Here is a 19,546-nt window from a genome sequence, read left to right as displayed (position 1 = left end):
GTGTGACCCCCGTCCGCCCATAAAAGGGGCTCTGGTGGACAAGCTGGCTGCGACACACTTCTTTAGTGCTTAGTTTATCAGCTCTAAAGATTTGTTTGTAATCATTCATCACCAAAGCCCACCTCCTTACTCCTCCTGCTACCCTCATCTCATGTTCATCCCACCCACCACCCCACCCTACTGTAATATTTGAGAGGATTTTAATCTGATAAGTACATTTAAACCCAAACCTTTCATTTGTATTCACAACAATCTAAACTTCCGTTTCGAAATGATCTTAATCTTTCTTTCATCCTTTTATCATAAATTACATCCTTTTGTCTTTCTCTTTTTTCTTCATTGTGAACATTTTATTATAAAATGTTTCTGAAGTTATGCTTGAAAGTCAATGTAACCTAATTTCTTAATATTTATTTCAGAAATATGGGCACTTTCTACAACAAAGGGTCTCCAATCCCTTTTAAGCAAGGCTCAACAAAAATGAGAATTAAATATAACATAATTAAATATAACAAAATTTTTCAGAGGAACGTGCTGTAAAATAGCATAAGTTTATGTACAAATATACAGAAAAAAATCATTCACACATTTGTGGTTCATCAGGCTACAATTTGCAGTAAAAAAAAAAAAAAAAAAAAAAAAAAAAAAAAGCAAGAAAAATGGTTTCTTTGCATTTTTCTTTCTCTTTGAAAACAGTGTCACCAAATTTCTGAGATTACAGTTAATAATATCAAAACGATGATAAAATGGTCAAAACCTGAAACGGTAACAGGCCAACAAACACGGTTTTTGGCTTTATTTAGCCAAACCAAATGGTAGATATGGTTCAGGTTCATTTACATGAACTTTGCGTCACTGCTTTAAACTAATTCATTATTTGTTTTTGTTGTTTTATGCCATTTATCATAAAAATGTTCAGCCAATCACAAATAAAAAAGAGACTCATTCTGTTATTGGTAATATTTGTTTTGACCATGTATTTAATATCATATATGTGTTTGTTTTTTTTAGCTAATCAGATTGTGTTTTACAACAAGTTTTAGTTGCTGTCACACGCAGAGCAGCTGAGAGCTCGCCCTCCATTTGTAAACGTTTGTGAAATTGATTTAAAGCTTTGCTTCCATCTAGTGGTCATAGATGGTACTGCACGGTTTAAAAAATAAACATAGAACAACAACGGGTACGCTATCACTGCGCTTGGAAGTATAGTTCCCAAGTTGTAAAGTAGTTTATTTTAAAAGAAATTATATAAATAAAAGTCCCGTTATGTATTTTAAAACGCTGAAGTTACACTTTATAAGAATGCAACATGTAAACACTGCCCCAAAAAAAGAAAAAGAAAAAGAAATACGTCGGCGTATGAATTTACCGTGCAAAGAGGCCTAGTTTTAATTGCCGGGCATTTTGTCTTTTGATCGTGAAAAAGGTACATCACGAAAAGTCTTGGCAACAAAATTTGTACTAACGTGAGTGTTTTATATATATATATATACTCATGAATGATATTCAGTTTTAGTTTGTGCAAGTTTAAGTTAAGGTTGCTATAAATTATCTGTAAAATTGACCATAAAACAAGTAAAGAAACTGTAAGTTATCATGTCGGTTTTCATATATGTAGTGACTTGATAGCACATGGTGGATAGCTAGTGTCACATTTGCTACAAGGCTGGCCTGTCCACGTAAAATTGAATGGGTGTCATTATTTCCGCTTTCTTGCTGTTAATTTAATGTTTACTTGATGCTTTTTGGTTAAATGTTGAGAATTGTCTTGCAACAGCAGCGAAGTTCAAGGCTATCTGAAAATGACTGGTCGAGCACGTACGCGATCAAGGGGCAGAGCACGCGGCCAGGAGGTGGCAGCACCTGGAGCAGTAAGAACAATTTTGTTACACTTTTAGTAAATTTAGCTTGTTAAATAATCCAGTAAATTGTTTTACACTTACCTGGACTGTTTAGTTATGGCCATAAAGGAGTGCTAAAGTGTTATTTAATAATTCTTAATGACTTTATTTAACGAAGCTCAGACTTAGTGCAGCGCCACCATCCTTTAGTGGCCAATCGATGTAACTGCATCACATTTTCCCTGCACCCAAGGCGGCACCAGACAATCACATTGGTTGATTACTGCTGGCTTTTCCTCTTTATGTTTTAGTGAACCTTGGATGTAAACAACTTAGGATGATGATATACAGTAACATTCAAGCAATAAAAATGTTTTGAAAATCCCATGCAAAATTAAATAAGTAAATAACCTCTAACCATGTGTCAGGTGTTCTGGACAAGTAGGGTGACCAGATCTTTTCTCTCCAAATGTGGGACAAACACTGAAAATGTGGGACAATGTGAGATTCCACTCTGCCATGACAAAGTTATTTAAAAATAAATGTTCTATTCTGCTCTTTGGCAATAGAATTACTAACCAAACAACAAATCTGCTATTATAAAGCCTCCCCCTGAGTAGCGTGTTTTTGGTGACTTGGATTTTTGTGCCATTTCACGTCATATTCTCCGCCCTGTCACACGGAAGAAATATTTTGACAGAGCCTCTCACAGTCTCCTCAAACAGGTGTAATCTAGGAATATAAGCTTTCCCAGTCTTTGTTGTAATAACACTTTCTTTTCTTCTTCGCTGTGGTCGTCTCCCTGTCCTCCATGATCAATCTGTGTATTTATTTATTTATTTTTGTTAGTGGGTGCACCAGCGCATCCTAGATGTGCATTAAGTCCCGCCTCCTAGTTTGATTTACATGAGTGTAACTCAAATCAGGTGGCGTGATGTGACAGCTGTCAAATATTTTGCCACACACAATTAGTTAAAGCCAGTTTTGCTTTTTTTCTTTTCCTTCACAAAAGTGAAGACTGGTCGTAACAATGCGGGACAGCACCCCGTTTTGTGGGACATGTGAAAAGTAATAGAAATGCGAGACTATCCCGCACAAAACGTGACATCTGACCACCCTGTGAACAAGTCGTATAATTGTTTAAAATTGTTTAATCCTTTCTTATTAGAAGATGGCTTGTTTAAGACTATAAATTTGCTATTATGGCTGTGCGATATGACCTTTTAGTAATATCACGATATTTTTATGCCAGGTCACGATATACGATATATATCTCAATACTTACCTTAGCCTTGAATTAATGCTTTGGTGCATACAATCACATCAGTAAGATGCTTTTGTGTCTCCATTAAAACATAATTGCTCATACTGCATTAAGATATGCTGATTTTAAACATTCATAACAAAAGGATGAAATTGTAACGAAGCAAACTGATCAAAACCGCATTTATTGAACAGTTAAAGCAGTGGCAGAAACATGTCATTTTAAAACAAAATAAAGTGACTTTGCATGATGTAATGAATGCAACGTATGAAAAGACTTGCTCTGGGGGGGCCTTCTCAAATGATGAACTATTATAAGGCTTTGCTTTATGGTTACGTTTTTGATTGTGTATTTTTTTTAATCACAGAGCGTAGAAATCAGTCTTATATAACAGGCAGAATGTCCTCGTATCGTCTCCAATAAACGACTTCAGCCAGTTTTTAATTCAGGATTTGATTCCCACTGCGTTCTGTACTTTCTAGAGACATGACGAGCTAGATAAATATACTTGTGTCACACACACAGTGGATGAGGTGAGTAAGTGACAGAGGTTGTGAATGTAATCAAATATAATGAATTATTTTTGCGTGACGTGAAAAACTTTGTAATTTACATCCCACTCTAATCCAGAGCGGGATTAATGGCGGATTTGGCTGTTCATTGTGACTGTTGGTGGAGTCGTGCAGGTGTCCTCTATGCTCCTCTGACTGGCTGCAGCTGCAGCCGGAGTGACTGAGTGCTTTAGGACGGGGAGAGACTCTCGTTCTGACAATAACTTTACAATATACGCTTTAAAGTCAGTCGCCAAAACACCAGGAAAGTCTCCAATAACTCTTGTAAAAGTTGCTAGATTTGTCGCTAGTCGCTTTTCACAAGAAGTCGCCAGATTTAGCGAGAAAGTGTCTACACGCTGCCTCTGATGACGTAGCACGTAGCTCACATTATGTACGTAACTAAGTGCGCTTGCTTTAACTCTCCGTGCAAAGCGGTGCAGAGTCGAGGAGGAGTGAGAAAACCCCACCCACAGCTAAAAACAACTGCGTGACAACAGGATACTCGAATATGACTAATATAGGCATTTTCTATATTTGCACAGGGGACTAGCTACGATATCGAGTATATTCGATATATCGCCCAGCCCTATTTGCTATACGTAAACTACTCTCTTAAAGAGAAAAAAAAAAAAAAAGTCACAAGCAACTTGTTAGCCCAGTCTACCCTTATTTTATTCCAAATGACACCATGAATTTAAGATGAGGGGCTGAAATATTGATTTTCAAAAAGGGATATACTTAAAATCTTTTTTTTTTTATGTAGAAAATCCTAGTAAAACAAAATGACATTTTTTCTTTAGTGTTAAACAAATTGGCCAGCCTAACCTGGCCAAGGGTTTAGATATTAAAATGACTCCTTTCCCACACTGTTATGAATCGAAACTGTCAGCGCTATTTTTCATATCACCTAACTTTGTTTTCCCTTGCAGAGCCAGGCCCCAGAGGCTGCACTGGCAGCTGCCCCTCCCGCAGAGCGAGAGTTGGTCGGTAGAGGCAGGCAGAAAGGTACTCCTGGAGCCTACTATGCTGAAGGTACAGTTGCACCTAGAATTATGTCTTTGTGAAATTCAGTGATTTATATTAAAGATTGCTGTGGAGTGTAATTGTCTTCTTAAACCAAATTATAGATTCACTATATATTTTTAATTTGCCTGTGTATAAAGTGTCTGTAATAATATGAGGTGCCAAGCTGTGAAAAGTCGTGCTAAGATTGTTTTATATGGTTTTTACCAGCTGCTTTACAGATTTCAGCAGGATTTCAGCAAATTAAGCTGACTGAAAGAGGCGGGCGGCATCGGGATTTTCATGATGTGGGAATTAACACCAGACAGGTGATGGAGCATGTGAGGGAATCGAAGAGCGGTCAGTAATTTCCAATTGAACGTAAACCAGCATGTGTAGAAACTTTGTTTTATTAGAAATGTTGATTTACTTTTGAATCGATGTACACAATTTTTTCAGGAACCACTGGTGTTCCCATCAAGTTGACGGCAAACTACTTCCGCATCCTGTCCCGCCCTCAATGGGTTCTGTATCAGTACCATGTGGACTACAAGCCACCGATGGAGGCTCGACGCTTGAGATCCGCCCTGCTCTTTCAGCATGAGGAAGTGTTTGGCCCTGCACGGTCATTTGACGGAGCTCAGCTTTTTCTGCCTCACAGATTAGAAAAGAAGGTATGAATCACAGATGACGATACAACAGCAGCATTGATTCTGCCTGTTGATCTGGTTCTTTAACTTTTGAGTTCTTGACTATGAAATTTCCCATGAAACAACAAGTATACAGTACAGATTTTTGATGTCAAAAGAGCTGTGTATTTGATATCCTAAACTTTCAATTTAGAGTGTTTGTCAGCTGCACACATTAACAACAAAATTATGAAGATCAACTACAGGTACATCTCAGAAAATTAGAATATTATGAAAACGTTCAATATTTTTTGTCACTTATTTCAGAATGTGAAACATACATATTTTATAAATTCATTACACACAGAGTGAAACATTTTAAATATTCAATCCTTGAAATGTTAATTGGGGCTTATAGATAATGAAAACCCAAAATGCAGTGTCTGAGAAAATTAGAATATTGTGAAAAACTTCAATCTTAGAAATTCATGGTGTCACACGCTGATCAACTAATTAACTCAAAATACCTGCAAAGGTATCCTAAACCTTAAATGGTCTCTCAGTCTGGGTCAGATGGCTACACAAACATGGGGAAGACTGCTGACTTGACAGATGTCCAGAAGACGATCTTTAAACCTTCACAAGGAGGGAAAGCCATAAAAGGTCATTTGTAAAGAAGCTGGTTGTTCCGAGTGCTGTATCCAAGCATATTAATGCAAAGTTGAGTGGAAGGAAAAAGGTGCACCAGCAGAAAGCATAACCACAGCCTTGAGAGGATTGTCAAGCAACATACTTTCAGGAATTTGGGGAGCTTCACAAAGAGTGGACTGAAGCTGAACTCAGCGCATCAAGAGCCACTACGCAGATAAATCCTAGATATGGGGTACAAATGTTACATTCCTCGTGTCAAGCCACTAATGAACCAGAGACAATGATAGAAGCATCTCACCTGGGTTAAGGGGAAAAATGACTGGACTGTTTCTCAGATGGAAGCAAATTGTGCATTTCATTTGGAAATCAAGGTCCCAGAGTCTGGAGGAAGAGAGGAGAGGCACAGAATCCATGTTGCTTGAAGTCCAGTATGAAGTTTCCACAGTCAGTGATGATTTGGGGATCCATGTCATCTGCTGGTGTTTGTCCACAGTTTTCTGAAGTGCACAGTCAACACAGCCATCTACCAGGAAATTTCATGCTTCCTTGTGCAGACAAGCTCTTTGGAGATACTGTTTTTTTTCCAGCAGGACTTGGCACCTGCTTACATTGCCAGAGGTACCAAAAGCTGCTCCAATGACCATGATGTTACTGTGCTTGACTGGCCAACATGTTCACCCGATCGTAACCCTATAGAGAGTCTGGGGGGTTTTGTCAAGAGGAAGATGAGAGACACCAGACCCAGCTATGTAGATGACCTGAAGGCTGCTATTAAAGCAACCTGGGCTTCCTTTACACCTGAGCAGTGCCACATGCTGATCGCTACCATTGCCACGCCGGATTGATGCAGTACTTCATGCCAAAGGAGGCCCAACCAAGTATTGAGTGCATGAAAATGAACATACTTTCAGAAACCTGACATTTCTGTTTAAAATGTCCTTTTTTTCATTGATCTTATGTAATAATCTAATTTTCTGGGACACTGCATTTTAGGTTTTCATTATCTATAAGCCACAATCATCAAAATTCCAAGAAATAAATGTTTGAAATGTTTCATTCATTCATTCATTCATTCATTTTCCGAACCGCTTATTCCAATTCAGGGTCGCGGGGAAGCTGGAGCCTATCCCAGCCGGCTTTGGGCGACAGGCAGGGTACACCCTGGACAGCTCGCCAGTCCATCGCAGGGCTGTTTGAAATGTTTCACTCTGTGTAATGAATCTGTATAATAGATAGGTTTGACATCTTGAAATGAGTGACAAAAATATTGAACTTTTTCATCATATTCAAATTTTCTGAGAAATATCAGTACATCTTCAAACCTTTAGTTTTAATGAGATGTTAAATTTGGCTTTTAGGAGACGGTGCTTTGCAGTGAGACCAGGATGGGAGAGAAGGTTCAAGTAATTGTCACCTTGACAAATGAGCTACCACCCACATCACCAGTGTGTATTCAGTTCTACAACATCATATTCAGAAGGTATGCCATCCAAATTATAAATCTTGTTTAGAAATAAACCACATTAATGAGCCAAAATAGGTGATTAGCCAAGTTTATTGTAGTTTAATATCCCCCGTGTTTGTCTGCAACTCCCCACAACAATTTGGATTAGTGGAAATGTATAAATATATTAATGACTCCTTTTATATCTTTTTACAGGATCTTGAAAATGATCAAGTTGCAGCAGATTGGACGCAACTACTACAACCCCAATGATCCACTCAACATACCAGCACACAAGTATTTGTTTTGTCTTTTTTACTTTATAATCAATTATGTAAGATTTATTGGCAAGTTTTCCACGTTAAAGCTTTAATGTCATTGCGAGAACATAAAATAAATGTATTTATTGTTTTGATCTTAAATGGTGCTTCACAGCCCCCAATAAAAATCAGACTTCACCGCCTGGTATAGCAGCACATTGCATGTTAGAATAAAAAATAAGTTCACTAATGGGATATATGCTGATAAGCTGTAACATCTGATAACCTGTTTTTAATAAGTAGGTCTTCCTTGTGCAGCCAAAAGAAGCTTTGTCTGCTTGCAAATAAAAATGGGTTTATTTCAGTTTTTCAGCAAGTTCAACTTCCAAGTCGTTAGAAATGTTTGACACTTTTGGTGCAGTGTCAAAGGACGGGTACGGCCTTCAGTTTTGTGGCCCATTTGTCACTTACCAAAGATAGCTGACACAAAATTCCAGTATTTTTCAGTTCTGGTCCTCAGGCCCCCCGGCCCTGCATGTTTTATAGGCAACCCTACTTTAACACACCTGAATGAAATAAACGCTCATAAACAGGCTGCAAAGAACTTGATGAGGAAGTTCAGTAATCCAACTAAGGTGCTTTGGAGGAGGAACGTGTCTAAAACATGCAGGGCAGGGGAGCCTGACAACTGGAATAGAGAAACACTGCCATAATCTAATGCAGCTGGAAGCATGAGCTCTTCAGCAATGGTCCATGTGGCTTCTTACACTGAGCAGTTCTGTATGGAGCCTTATATGAGGCCACTTGTATTCACGGTTGATGCTGTTCATTTGAGGTGACGTTTACTGATATCACTGGGATGTGATGCCTCCAGGTGTCGTGTCATACTGCCTACTGCCAGTGTTTTCAGACATTGCACAGATACAAGTGTCTCCTCATCTCCCGCCTTTTTCCCTGTTAATTCAGGAGCAAGAAATTTGTTGTTATACTTGGATTATGGCAGCTGATCCGTGTTTCTCCCATCTTTTTTGTGTGTTGCAGGTTTTTCTAATCATTCTTACTACGTATTTCTCCACCTTTCTTTCTGTGCAATGTAGACTTAGTCTCTGTCATGCTGCCACGTTGTCTTGTTACCATGGAAGCGTGGTTTGTTGTGTGTTACGTCATTGAGTCTGTATTGTCTAATGTAAAAACTTCTCCAGGACCAACCCATAAAAAAGTGAAATTATGAGCATTATGACTGAATTTTAGAAAAATTGGATGGACACCGTGCTCTCAGATACTGTAGGCCACAAGTGTCAAAATCCAGTCCCTGAGTGCCGGTATCCTGTAGGTTTTTTTTTTTTTTGTGTGTACATGCTCACACACCTGTCTGAAATTCAAGTCTGCTGACAATAAGCTGCTGGATCCATTTGATTTGGATCAGATGTTTTGGTAGAGCGATACCACAGAAACCTGCCGGAGACCGGCCTTTGAGGACTGGAGTTTGAATGATCTTTTTTAAAATGTATTTATTTTTATTTAGGCTTACCATCTGGCCGGGCTACGTCACCACCATCTTGCATTACGAGTCATCCATCATGATGTGCACTGACGTGAGCCACAAGGTGCTGCGTAGTGAGACGGTGCTCGACTTCATGATTAACCTGAGACAACAGTGTGGGGGTCAACGCTTCACTGACATCTGTGCCAAAGAGCTGATTGGGCTCATTGTTCTCACAAAGTAAGATCAGTGTTATTTTTTAAAAACAGTCTTCAATCTTGATAGTGCTGTACTTGACACTATTTTATCTCTACTATTTTACCTCCCATCTCGCCAGCTGTAAAATTTTTTATGTGTTCTTCTGAACTGCTCATTCACAGTTGCTTGTATGAATTTGTGTTCCTGACCCTTATTTTGCATATTATTTTTCACATATTTTATTTCACTGGTGTGTTGGGTTAATAGCTGTGAAATACCTGGTTAATATACGGAAAAGTGAAAACTGTAAAGCTGAGCTGTCATAATTAAGTTGCAGAGTACATTTAATATAAAGTTTTTCTTTTAGGCAAGGTAAAGGTAGAAGATTTTGTTTTAGTACATTTAATATTTGAGAGAACGGCATTAATACAAGAAAATCTTTACACTTAATTAATGTTAATGTTCAGATATTATTTGGTAAACTGGACAAAAGTTTGTGATGACTTTCCTGTTGAATTTAATGGGAAAGTGATCCATAATTTTCAGTGGTTGTGTGTATCTTGCATCATCTGTACTATAACTGGCAGATCTATACACACAAATCTCACCATCAGAAATAATCAGTGCTGTAATTAAAATCTAACTGGGCGAGATTATCATGACCTGTCACATTGCCCTACTGGAACTGTAGCAGTCTTAAATGTGTTGCTTTTTACCTGTTAGGTACAACAACAAAACCTACAGGGTTGATGATATTGCATGGGATCACACTCCCAACAACACATTCAAGAAGGGAGATGTTGACATTTCCTTCAAGAACTACTACATGAATGTAAGTCAGTGCTCTGAAGACTTGGAGAAATGGGGAAAGGGTTTTTCGCAGGTATTCCCGCATAGCACGAACTTTACTTCTACAAATGTAAAAATTACAAATGATAGTGTCGTAACTAAAACTGGTGTTGGACAAATGGCAAAAAGCAGTGAAGTTTTATTAATTATCGGGAACTTTAAGAGGTGAATGCCTAAGTGTAAAATAACCTCACGAATCACACCATTTCCTTTCCATTTCTCTTCACAGCAATATGGCTTGGATATCACTGATGGAAACCAGGCCCTGCTCGTCAGCCACGTGAAGAGGATGGGACCTTCTGGAGGCCCCCCTCCTGGCCCAGCCATGCTGGTCCCAGAGCTCTGTTACCTCACAGGTTCACCTTTATCCATCAGTGTTAACATTTTTATAAATGCTGCTCACAAAGTAGTGTAGAAAAATGTAAACATTTTTTGTTCATGTTGCTGATATTATATCATGAATGTAGGATATTTAAGTAATATTGTGCCATAATAATTCCTTTGGCTCAATGTATTAAACAAAAGCTAATGACTGGGGGGGTACACCACACCATAAAATGTTAGTGGCTTTTACAAAAAGCTGAATATCTGTAACCTTATGTTGTTGATGTGTTTCAGGATATTTGTCAAAAGAAACTTTATTTTAGGCAAAGAGTACTTATCATCCAGTATCTACTAAAATTTTTGTTGCTCACTGATTCAGCAGCACTTGGTATTAAAGCTTCTTTTGGTCAGATGTAAAGGGTAAACCATATAGTGAAGTGGAAAAACTAAAATACTATTTTACAGGCTTGACGGACAAGATGCGATCAGACTACACAATAATGAGGGAGTTGGACATGCACACCAAACTGAGCCCCGAACACAGGGAGAAACGTCTCCTCAGCTTTGTCAATACCATTGGAAAGTAGGTGGTGATATGAATTAACCAGTAAAGATTGTTCTGTCAAATATTTTTAATGTAGGAAATGTTCCGGGTATCAAGCTACATTCACTGTGATGATACTCCAGGCCTTTTGAATCCTAGTTTGTCACTAATGGTTTCATCATGGCAGTGGAGAGGTGTGCTTTGTCAGATTTTAAACTGAAAATGAAACATTAGATAAGATTTGTTTTCATCTGGATGCCATCTTCTTAAAAATGATTTAGAATGAGTTGTTGATGATTGAAAAAATCTGTAACTCAAATCTATGCAGTTAAAGGTTAAATAAAGCTTTTAGTCATAGACCCTCATCAGGAATGGCTTGATGCAGAGTCAGTGTTTTTTTTTTTGGTTTTTTTTTTTTTTTGTTTTGCTGAAATCTTGAGCTTTGTCATATCATTGCTGAGACCTGATGTTTACTCTTAAAGATTATTCCTCCTGTGATTTTTTTTTTCTTTAGTTTTTTTTTTTGTTCTGGGTTCTGTATATATATTTTTAATGCTACAGACTAGGGTGTCTCCCTTATGGTGTCGCTGCTCTGAAATAGAAGAATCAGGCTGTGAGCCATCATGCTAGGGGTTGGTAATGGACACTTTTAACAAGGACTGAGGAGGAAGCTTTTGAGTTGGATTAAAATTGACTTGAGGATTGCAGGCTGCTCACACTGTCTCTTGCCTTTCTTGGAGTCTTTCTGTCTTTTAACAAAGCTGTAGCTAAAGACTCACCATTGTACGCATGATAGTGACGCTAACCACTCTGGTCTTTTGGTTGTTTTTCTGTTTATGAATACACAATCACATTCTTTATTACCAAGAGATATCTGAAGTATAAAACACGCTGCTGTAAAAATGTGTTTCTAATAAGGCAGAGGCAAATTCTGATACAGGCGTCTCTTCAGCAGGAGTCAGCGGTTCATACTGACATTGAAGTTGGCGCTCTGTGCTGAGGCTACACTTGAACCAGATGGCATTGTCCACCCCCACTCATTGTCCTTCATCTGTTTATGTCAGCTCATATTCATGTAAACTATCACAGCAAATGAGCACAAATGTCTGGAAGTCCTGAACTTTTTTTTCCCTAGGAGTGAAGAAGCTGTGACCGAATTGGACAAGTGGGGATTCAGTTTTGACAACCAACTAGTAAAACTGACTGGCAGAGTCCTCACAGGAGAGAGGATTTTCCAAGGATCGAGATCGGTAATTCAGTCCAGATCAAATATATTTGTTCTTTGGATTGAATAAAATTGATCAGATTTTTAGAGAAATTATTTTTTTTCTCCTAGTACGACTACAACCCTCAGCAGGCTGATTGGAGCAGAGAGATGCGTGGGGTACCTCTGATCAGCGCTCCTTCACTGGGTAACTGGTTCCTGTTTTACACCCGCCGTAACAGCAATGAAGCACAGGCCTTCCTGCAGAACCTCTGCAAAGTCTCGGGTCCACTGGGCTTCCGCATGCAGAGAGCTGGCATGTAAGTTCACTGTATATACCAGTAGTTGTTTTATTACTATGGAGAAAAAAATCATCTTTCTCTCGGGAGTAAAAGCGGATTTGTGGCAGGCTCTGTTCTGTCTTCATGATGATGAAAAATGTCCATCTGGATTTTACAAGACTTACTGAAAGGTGGAGTACAAGCAAACCTGTCAAAGGGAACTCTGACTAGGACAAGCAATAGACTGATTTTAATAAATATTTTCTTAAAAAATACTTTTACTTTGCGTACTTTCTGAAAGAAGTTACTGACTTCCACCACTGTGTTTATCCTGGATTATGTCACTCTGCTGCTCTCGCCTTGAAATATCAGTGCATTGCCTCAGTGTTTGAGAGCGCTTTTAGAGAACAGTAAAGAAATCACTGAACATGCACCTAAACATGAAGACGATCAAATGGATGAAGACTAAACCAAATTATTTGTGTATTAGCTGCTACTAACTCAGTAACTGCACTCGACACAAAGGCAGGGATTTCTGTCAGCAGGTATTTATGATAAGCATTGGTATCTAATTTTGTTTACTACACATCTGTTTTACTCTTAAATCACACAAAAAAGTTTACAAGTGATTACGTCAGCTGATGTCCCATTCATGAGGGCACATTAAAACTTTCAGGCAGTTTTTCCTCAGGCTGACCAACAAAACTGACGGTCCTCTCCTTGTTTTTCCAGCTGTTTACCCCAGTAAATAAGTGGTATAGAAAATGCATGAATGAGTTCTTGGGTCACAGACATCTGCCAGTTATTGTACCGGTGTCCAACATGCTGGCATGTGTTTGAAGAAAACTGGAGAAACAAAGATGGGAGGACAAAATGAAGCGGTGGGCTTTCAGATTCCTTCTTGTTCAGGGGCTTGCCTGGTGGTTCAGACTCTGTAGCTGTGGCAGGGGGAGTGAAAGGACTTGTATCTGCTGCCTGGCATGTTTTTCAGTCACCAGCCTGAAGCACGAAGGCAACCTGAGAGGGAATTTGTGGACTCGTGTGGCGTTTATAACCGTCAGCCCCTCTTTGCATCTTTTAATAATTGTTGGAGAGAAAAAGTGTGAAAAGCATCTTCCTGTTACAGAGAACATAAATATGGCTCCATAGGAAGTTGTGTTGTTCCACAGGCTTTTTCTCATTCAGCTTTCTGCTCATCAGTCAGAAAAGCAGTAAATACTTGTTTCCTTTTGACTGGAAACTGCAACCAAAAGCACCTCAGTGCAGCTCCGTAGATCCACGGTTCTCTGTGAATGTGTTTGCAACTGGCTATAAATTGTTCTGGTGGTCAATGTGTTGTAGAATTTGATCTTTTTTTTATTTTTTTTTTTTGCACATGTTGAATATTCCTATTTGCTCTTAAAAATGTTCAGTTCTACCACTTGTACTAAATGTAGTGTTCTCCAACTGATAAGTTGGTCTTTTTATATAATTTCACCATCTGTGTTTTCTTTTTTTTACGCAGGATTGAGTATGAAGATCATCAGGAGTCTCTCCTCAGAGCCCTGCAGCAAAATGTTGGACCTCAAACACAGATGGTTTGTGTGGAGATTATCTGGATATTAGACACAAAGTAGAAGATCTTTTATGTCAATTGACTCCTTGTTTATTAATCTGTAATATTTATTTTATTTAACTGTAGCATAATTTAGAAAATATAACTGTATCATGACAACAGGGTTTGTAGTGCTGAAACAGACCTTGAGTCTGCCACCAGACACCAGTTCATGCTGGCCAATATAAATTTCCTTTCTTGTTTAGAAAGAAGCGGGATGAAGACATCAAGAACGCATTTTGCATTTGCAGTCATGGCAATGCAACAATTCTCTTACATTTATAAAGATGATCTTCCTTTTATCTGCAAAATCACTTTTAAATCACTGCGTTATCTTCTGATGTTTACTGCGTGTTAGGTGGTGGTAATCCTTCCCAGCAACAGGAAGGACAAGTACGACTGTGTCAAGAAGTACCTTTGTGTGGAATGTCCCACTCCAAGCCAGTGTGTGCTGTCCCGCACCCTCAGCAAACCCAAGACAATCATGACTGTTGCAACCAAGATCGCACTGCAGATGGCTTGCAAAATGGGAGGAGAGCTCTGGAGTGTGGAAATTCCTGTAAGTTAGTGAACACTTCAAGGTCTCACCTTGGTTTATTTTTAGAAATTTTGGATTTAGTGATTCAGATTTGAGTAGACAAAAAAAGAGATTTCTGTTTTCTTTTTTCCTTTGCATTAGTAAACATGTTAGAATTTCCCTTCTGGGATTATTAGAATATTTTCAACATAATTTTTCATGAATTTTTTTAAAAATTATTTTTGTTTAAGTCGTATATAATTTGGCACAAAGAGGTTTCCTTATGCTTTTGAACCAGATGTGAATAATGAACATTAATCATACATGGGTTGTGTTCATGTCTGACGGCATCTTTGAGGTGAACTTAGATTCTTTCACTCAGTGAATCTGTTCGATGGTGGAGCTCCAACATTAGTTGCCCTCAAACTGGAACAAAACATCACCACTAAACTGTGGCTGGGTTTTTCAGCTTAAACAGTTGATGATTGTGGGCATTGACTGCTACCATGACACCACAGCAGGGAGGAGGTCCATCGGCGCTCTAGTGGCTAGTCTCAACACCACCATGAGCAGGTTAGTATCTACAACTGATCATCACAATGAAGTCTAGTTATGTAGTTCATTGTACATTTTTACAGTCGTCAGTGTTTGATTTAGTCTGAACAGCAAGTAACATTTTCTTTCTGTTCTAGATGGTTCTCAAAATGTGTGCTGCAGCACAAAGGGCAGGAGATCATGGATGGATTGAAGATGGCTTTATGTGGTGAGTTTCTTCCCTCATTTCAACACATTTGTCTTCAGCATCGGCACATTTTACAACTGAGGGGTTTTATTTTCCAGAGGCTCTGAAGCACTATCTGAAGTTCAACAACTGCCTGCCTTCACGCATCATAGTGTACAGAGACGGCGTGGGCGATGGCCAGCTTCACAGCGTGGTCAACTACGAGGTTTCACAGATCATGGAGTCCATCAGGTCCATGGGACAAGAGTACCAGTGAGTCCAATATCTTTGTTGAAAAGTGCAGCAAAGCTACAGCATGAGGGTGCTTTATGAAATAAATGTAAATGTACTGATTAAGTTAGCTGTATTACACAGCTGTATGTCCTGTGAACCTGTGTATTAACTAAGAAAGTAAAGGTGATGAAACAGTAGCACAAGTTCTGGGCTGTGGCCTGTTTAATGAGGGAGGAAGGTCACATTAAATAAACATTGCTAAGAATATTCTTTAGAGTTCATAAAGTAAATAAGTAGGTTTATTAGAGCATGTTCCTGCCTGTTGTAGGCCTAAGTTGAGTGTGGTGGTGGTGAAGAAGCGCATTAGCAGCAGGTTTTTCGCTCAGCTGGGTGACGGAGTCACCAACCCTCCACCAGGCACAGTCATTGACACAGAGGTCACCCGCCCAGAGTGGTAAGTTTTACCCCTGTTATTAAGCCATGCTTGTTTGTAGTCGCAGAGAAAAATGTTCTTCTGTGGTTTTGGCTAGGTATGACTTCTACATTGTGAGCCAAGCTGTGAGACAAGGAAGTGTCTCACCAACCCACTACAACGTTGTGTACGATACCAGTGGACTGAAGCCTGATCACATGCAGCGGCTCACCTACAAGCTGTGCCACTTGTACTACAACTGGCAGGTGGGCTTTTTTTTTAAACAAGCTTTTAATCATTTTATTAGCGTGTGAGAAACTGGAAGATATGAAATCTGATGTGGTGTCATATCAGAACAAACTGTTTCCACAGTTTCACTTCCAGCTGATTGAATGCTGGATTTACTGTATATTAATGCTAAAAGTAGTGAGTCTAATGGGAAAAATTGAGTCAAACATTTAGGCCTGTCACGGTAACAAATGTTGCCATGCGAATAATTATCTCAGAAATGAATGCGATAAATGATAATATTGTGTTAAATGATTATAGTTGTCATTTTGAGACCATTTTCAACTAAAATAATAATTACATAAGAATGCAAGTACACCCTTACAGAGATCAACAAACCTTAATTTCTAAAGAACATTTAGCTCAGATGTGCAGACTAGTTTATGCCCATCCACTCCCCAGTCTGCTAAAAGAGATCAGGATTTCTCCTGTGGTTTTGACAATGTGGTTATCTGGAACATATAGTCTCTAAACACCACGTAACACATTTACATAGAGTATGGTAAAGCTTGTATAAGGGGACATGTTTGGACTTGACCAGAGGTGGAATGGTAAAGTTGAATGTCTTTAATCGCCTTCATTTTTCATGTCACTGTAAGGTTGCAGAAATGCCGTTTTTTAACATGTATGTTCATCCAGGCGATTTATACTGGCTGTGAAATGTTTGCAACATTTTTCAAAATGTCGCCTTTTTAACAAATATTAAAGGGCAGCATGGCTTTACCAACCACGCTGTCCGAGTGCACGCCATTTTGCACTGTCCTGTTTGTATTTAATCTGTCGGTTAAACACCCCAATGATTGTTGGGAAGACGGAGCTGGCCTGTTTAAGATCTTTTGTTTCCCAGCTGGGAAAACTGCAGTTGATGTAGCTTGTTGTATTGTCGTGTTTAGTTAATATTGTCTTAAAACAAATGTGGCACTCGAGAAAAGAAAGACCAATGAAAATTATTGCGTCCAGCAAACTTATTGCACACATTGTGCAACTAATTGACTTATTGCGACAGGCCTACAAACAATTTATATTCCACTCATTGAGCTTCATTTAGTTATAAACGGTGTCAGTAAATGTATATTTCTCCTTCAGGTGTTTGGCAAGTCTGTAGGACTGGAAAATGAGTTCTGACTATTTCCATTTGTGCTTTAGGGGATCATCAGAGTGCCTGCTCCCTGCCAGTACGCTCATAAGCTGGCTTTTCTCGTGGGACAGAGCATTCACAAGGAGCCCAGCATGCAGCTGGATGATTACCTCTTCTACCTTTAAAGACAAAGATGAGCCGTGTGTAAGGCTCAGACTACGTTGCACAGAGGGATCAGAGATTTTTTTCTTACAGAAGTTCAGTTATGAGCACGTGATGGCGTGTTTCTGGAGGTCAATTGCTTTGGTTGGTTTGTGAAGTTGAAGTTCTTTTTTTTTAAGTAACACAAAGAGGCAAAAGTCAGTTGCAAGAAACTTTTTCCTGAACAGAGCAAATGACTGGCAGAGGACTCGTACTGCGAAGGAGCATGTAGTTTTTATTTTTACTTGTTATTTAAGTCCCACTAAGTTGTTTGGTTTACAGATTTGTAAAGAAAATAATTTAGTTTTACTTTTCTCCTCTTCTTCTTCTTATGGGAGCCTCTACTTTCTTTTTTATCTTTCTATTCTACAAGTAAACATCATGCTGCTTGTAGATTGTTTCTAGATGTTTTCCATTGTGTTGTTTGAAGCTTTTGTTCCAGGCTTTATACCAGCATCTTGCAACTGCTGGAGAGTTTCTCATGGTTGTAATAAACCTTGATAATGTGTGGTGAATGTAAGCTCTGGTATATTTAAGCAATTCAGGCATGCAAACATTACAAAATATCAAATTTATTTATATATTTTCTTTTATAAAAGATTGCACATGCACACTCACACAATAATTTGTAACCATCAATATAGTCTGATAATTCTTGTCATAAAGCTAGCACACAACTGCAGACTTAACAATATGGTCTTAAAGACACCATGGGGAAAGCTTGCACTGTCTGATTATAAAGTTAAATGTACAAAAAAGGCAGTTTGAAAATCAAGTATAAACATTTAAAAACAATTTTACAAATGGACAAAGTACAAAAAGAGTTGCAGTCACTCGAAATAAACCGAAGTAATGTCTGTGGTCATGGTCCATAAATAGGAAAAGATGCTCATCAGCTAACTAGGTTACCATGGCTGCTTGGCCGAGAATTGTACAGAATGTTTTGCATACATTCCTGTTTGGCAGTTTCAGTTCAACGTGTGTGTAGAAAAGCAGGTTGGAGTTAAATGCAACAGAGGATGAAATGAGAAAACGGAAGGGTGTGACGAGATGAGATGATGGACTGTTTCATTTCACACACACACTGTCTGCACAATCCTTTTGGGCAGCTTTGAAAATACATTGGTTTTCAATTCATTGTACATTCACTACATTAAGGTGTAGATATATAAATATATATTGATATACAGTACTTGATCCTGCACCAATATAATTTAGGACGTTAAACAGGCATTGATGACAAATTGGCCTCATTAAACCTATATTGTAATTTGGGTTGGAAGGGTAGAGGGGGCAGCGTAGAGGTAGTGTGTTAATGTTTACTGCTGTGAGATCATTGAACCTACTACCTCAGTGGGAATAATCGTCCCATGACTCAAGCGCAGCACAATAACAAGACTTTGCTGACAGTATATCACATTAAGTTTAGTAAATTTCACATTTCTGTTGGTTTAAATCCAATTTGCTGGGATGTAGTTTGAAATATCAAGACCCTTCATGTTCACATGCCCCACGTTTAGCATGAAAAGAACATTTTAATCATTTTTCTGTATAAGGTTAAAATTGTTGAAATTTGAACGTCACGATAGATGACATGGACGACAACACAGGAGTCTGACGGGATGTGAGCTCCGGCGAGAACATAAGTCACCCAGCACATTAGGAACATCAGCAAGTGGTTATTTTGTAAAGTAACAAACAAATGGTAGGCATGAAACTCAAATTGACAAAGTACTAACCACTGTGCAAATATAAGGCAAATACATGGAGGTTTGATCTACCAGGCATTTCCATCCAGGCTGATTTTACTGCAGAGACCCTGTAGTAGATACAGAATGTGCTTGTTATGCAAGTGGCCAGCATGTTTGTAAAACATGTTGCTCTGTCACACCTGCAGAAATAGGGCAGAAGAGACGGTAATTCTGCTGATTTGTCAGTGTGCTGCATGCCCCAAGTTCCATGTTTGCATGAGC

The 19,546-nt window shown here is 38.8% G+C and overlaps 1 protein-coding gene across 1 annotated transcript; it reads left to right on the top strand.

Moving 5' to 3' along the window:
- Nucleotides 1-1,802: 1,802 nt before the first annotated feature.
- piwil1 (piwi-like RNA-mediated gene silencing 1) lies at nucleotides 1,803-17,557 on the top strand (the record flags this gene model as incomplete). The annotated part of the gene is made up of 20 exons (XM_079251118.1): nucleotides 1,803-1,871; nucleotides 4,589-4,691; nucleotides 4,893-5,021; nucleotides 5,121-5,335; nucleotides 7,300-7,421; nucleotides 7,602-7,682; nucleotides 9,171-9,368; nucleotides 10,050-10,158; nucleotides 10,405-10,531; nucleotides 10,965-11,082; nucleotides 12,179-12,293; nucleotides 12,380-12,567; nucleotides 14,033-14,105; nucleotides 14,481-14,681; nucleotides 15,109-15,212; nucleotides 15,332-15,402; nucleotides 15,480-15,633; nucleotides 15,923-16,048; nucleotides 16,125-16,272; nucleotides 17,441-17,557. 20 exons carry the CDS (start codon nucleotides 1,803-1,805, stop codon nucleotides 17,555-17,557), a joined length of 2,568 nt encoding a protein of 855 aa, XP_079107244.1.
- Nucleotides 17,558-19,546: the final 1,989 nt, after the last annotated feature.

This window comes from Telmatherina bonti (assembly GCF_933228915.1).
Source record: "Telmatherina bonti genome assembly, chromosome: 13".
In the NCBI taxonomy this organism is placed as follows: Eukaryota; Metazoa; Chordata; class Actinopteri; order Atheriniformes; family Telmatherinidae; genus Telmatherina; species Telmatherina bonti.
Note: the sequence above shows the minus strand (reverse complement) of the source record. Positions and strands in the feature narration are given on the sequence as shown.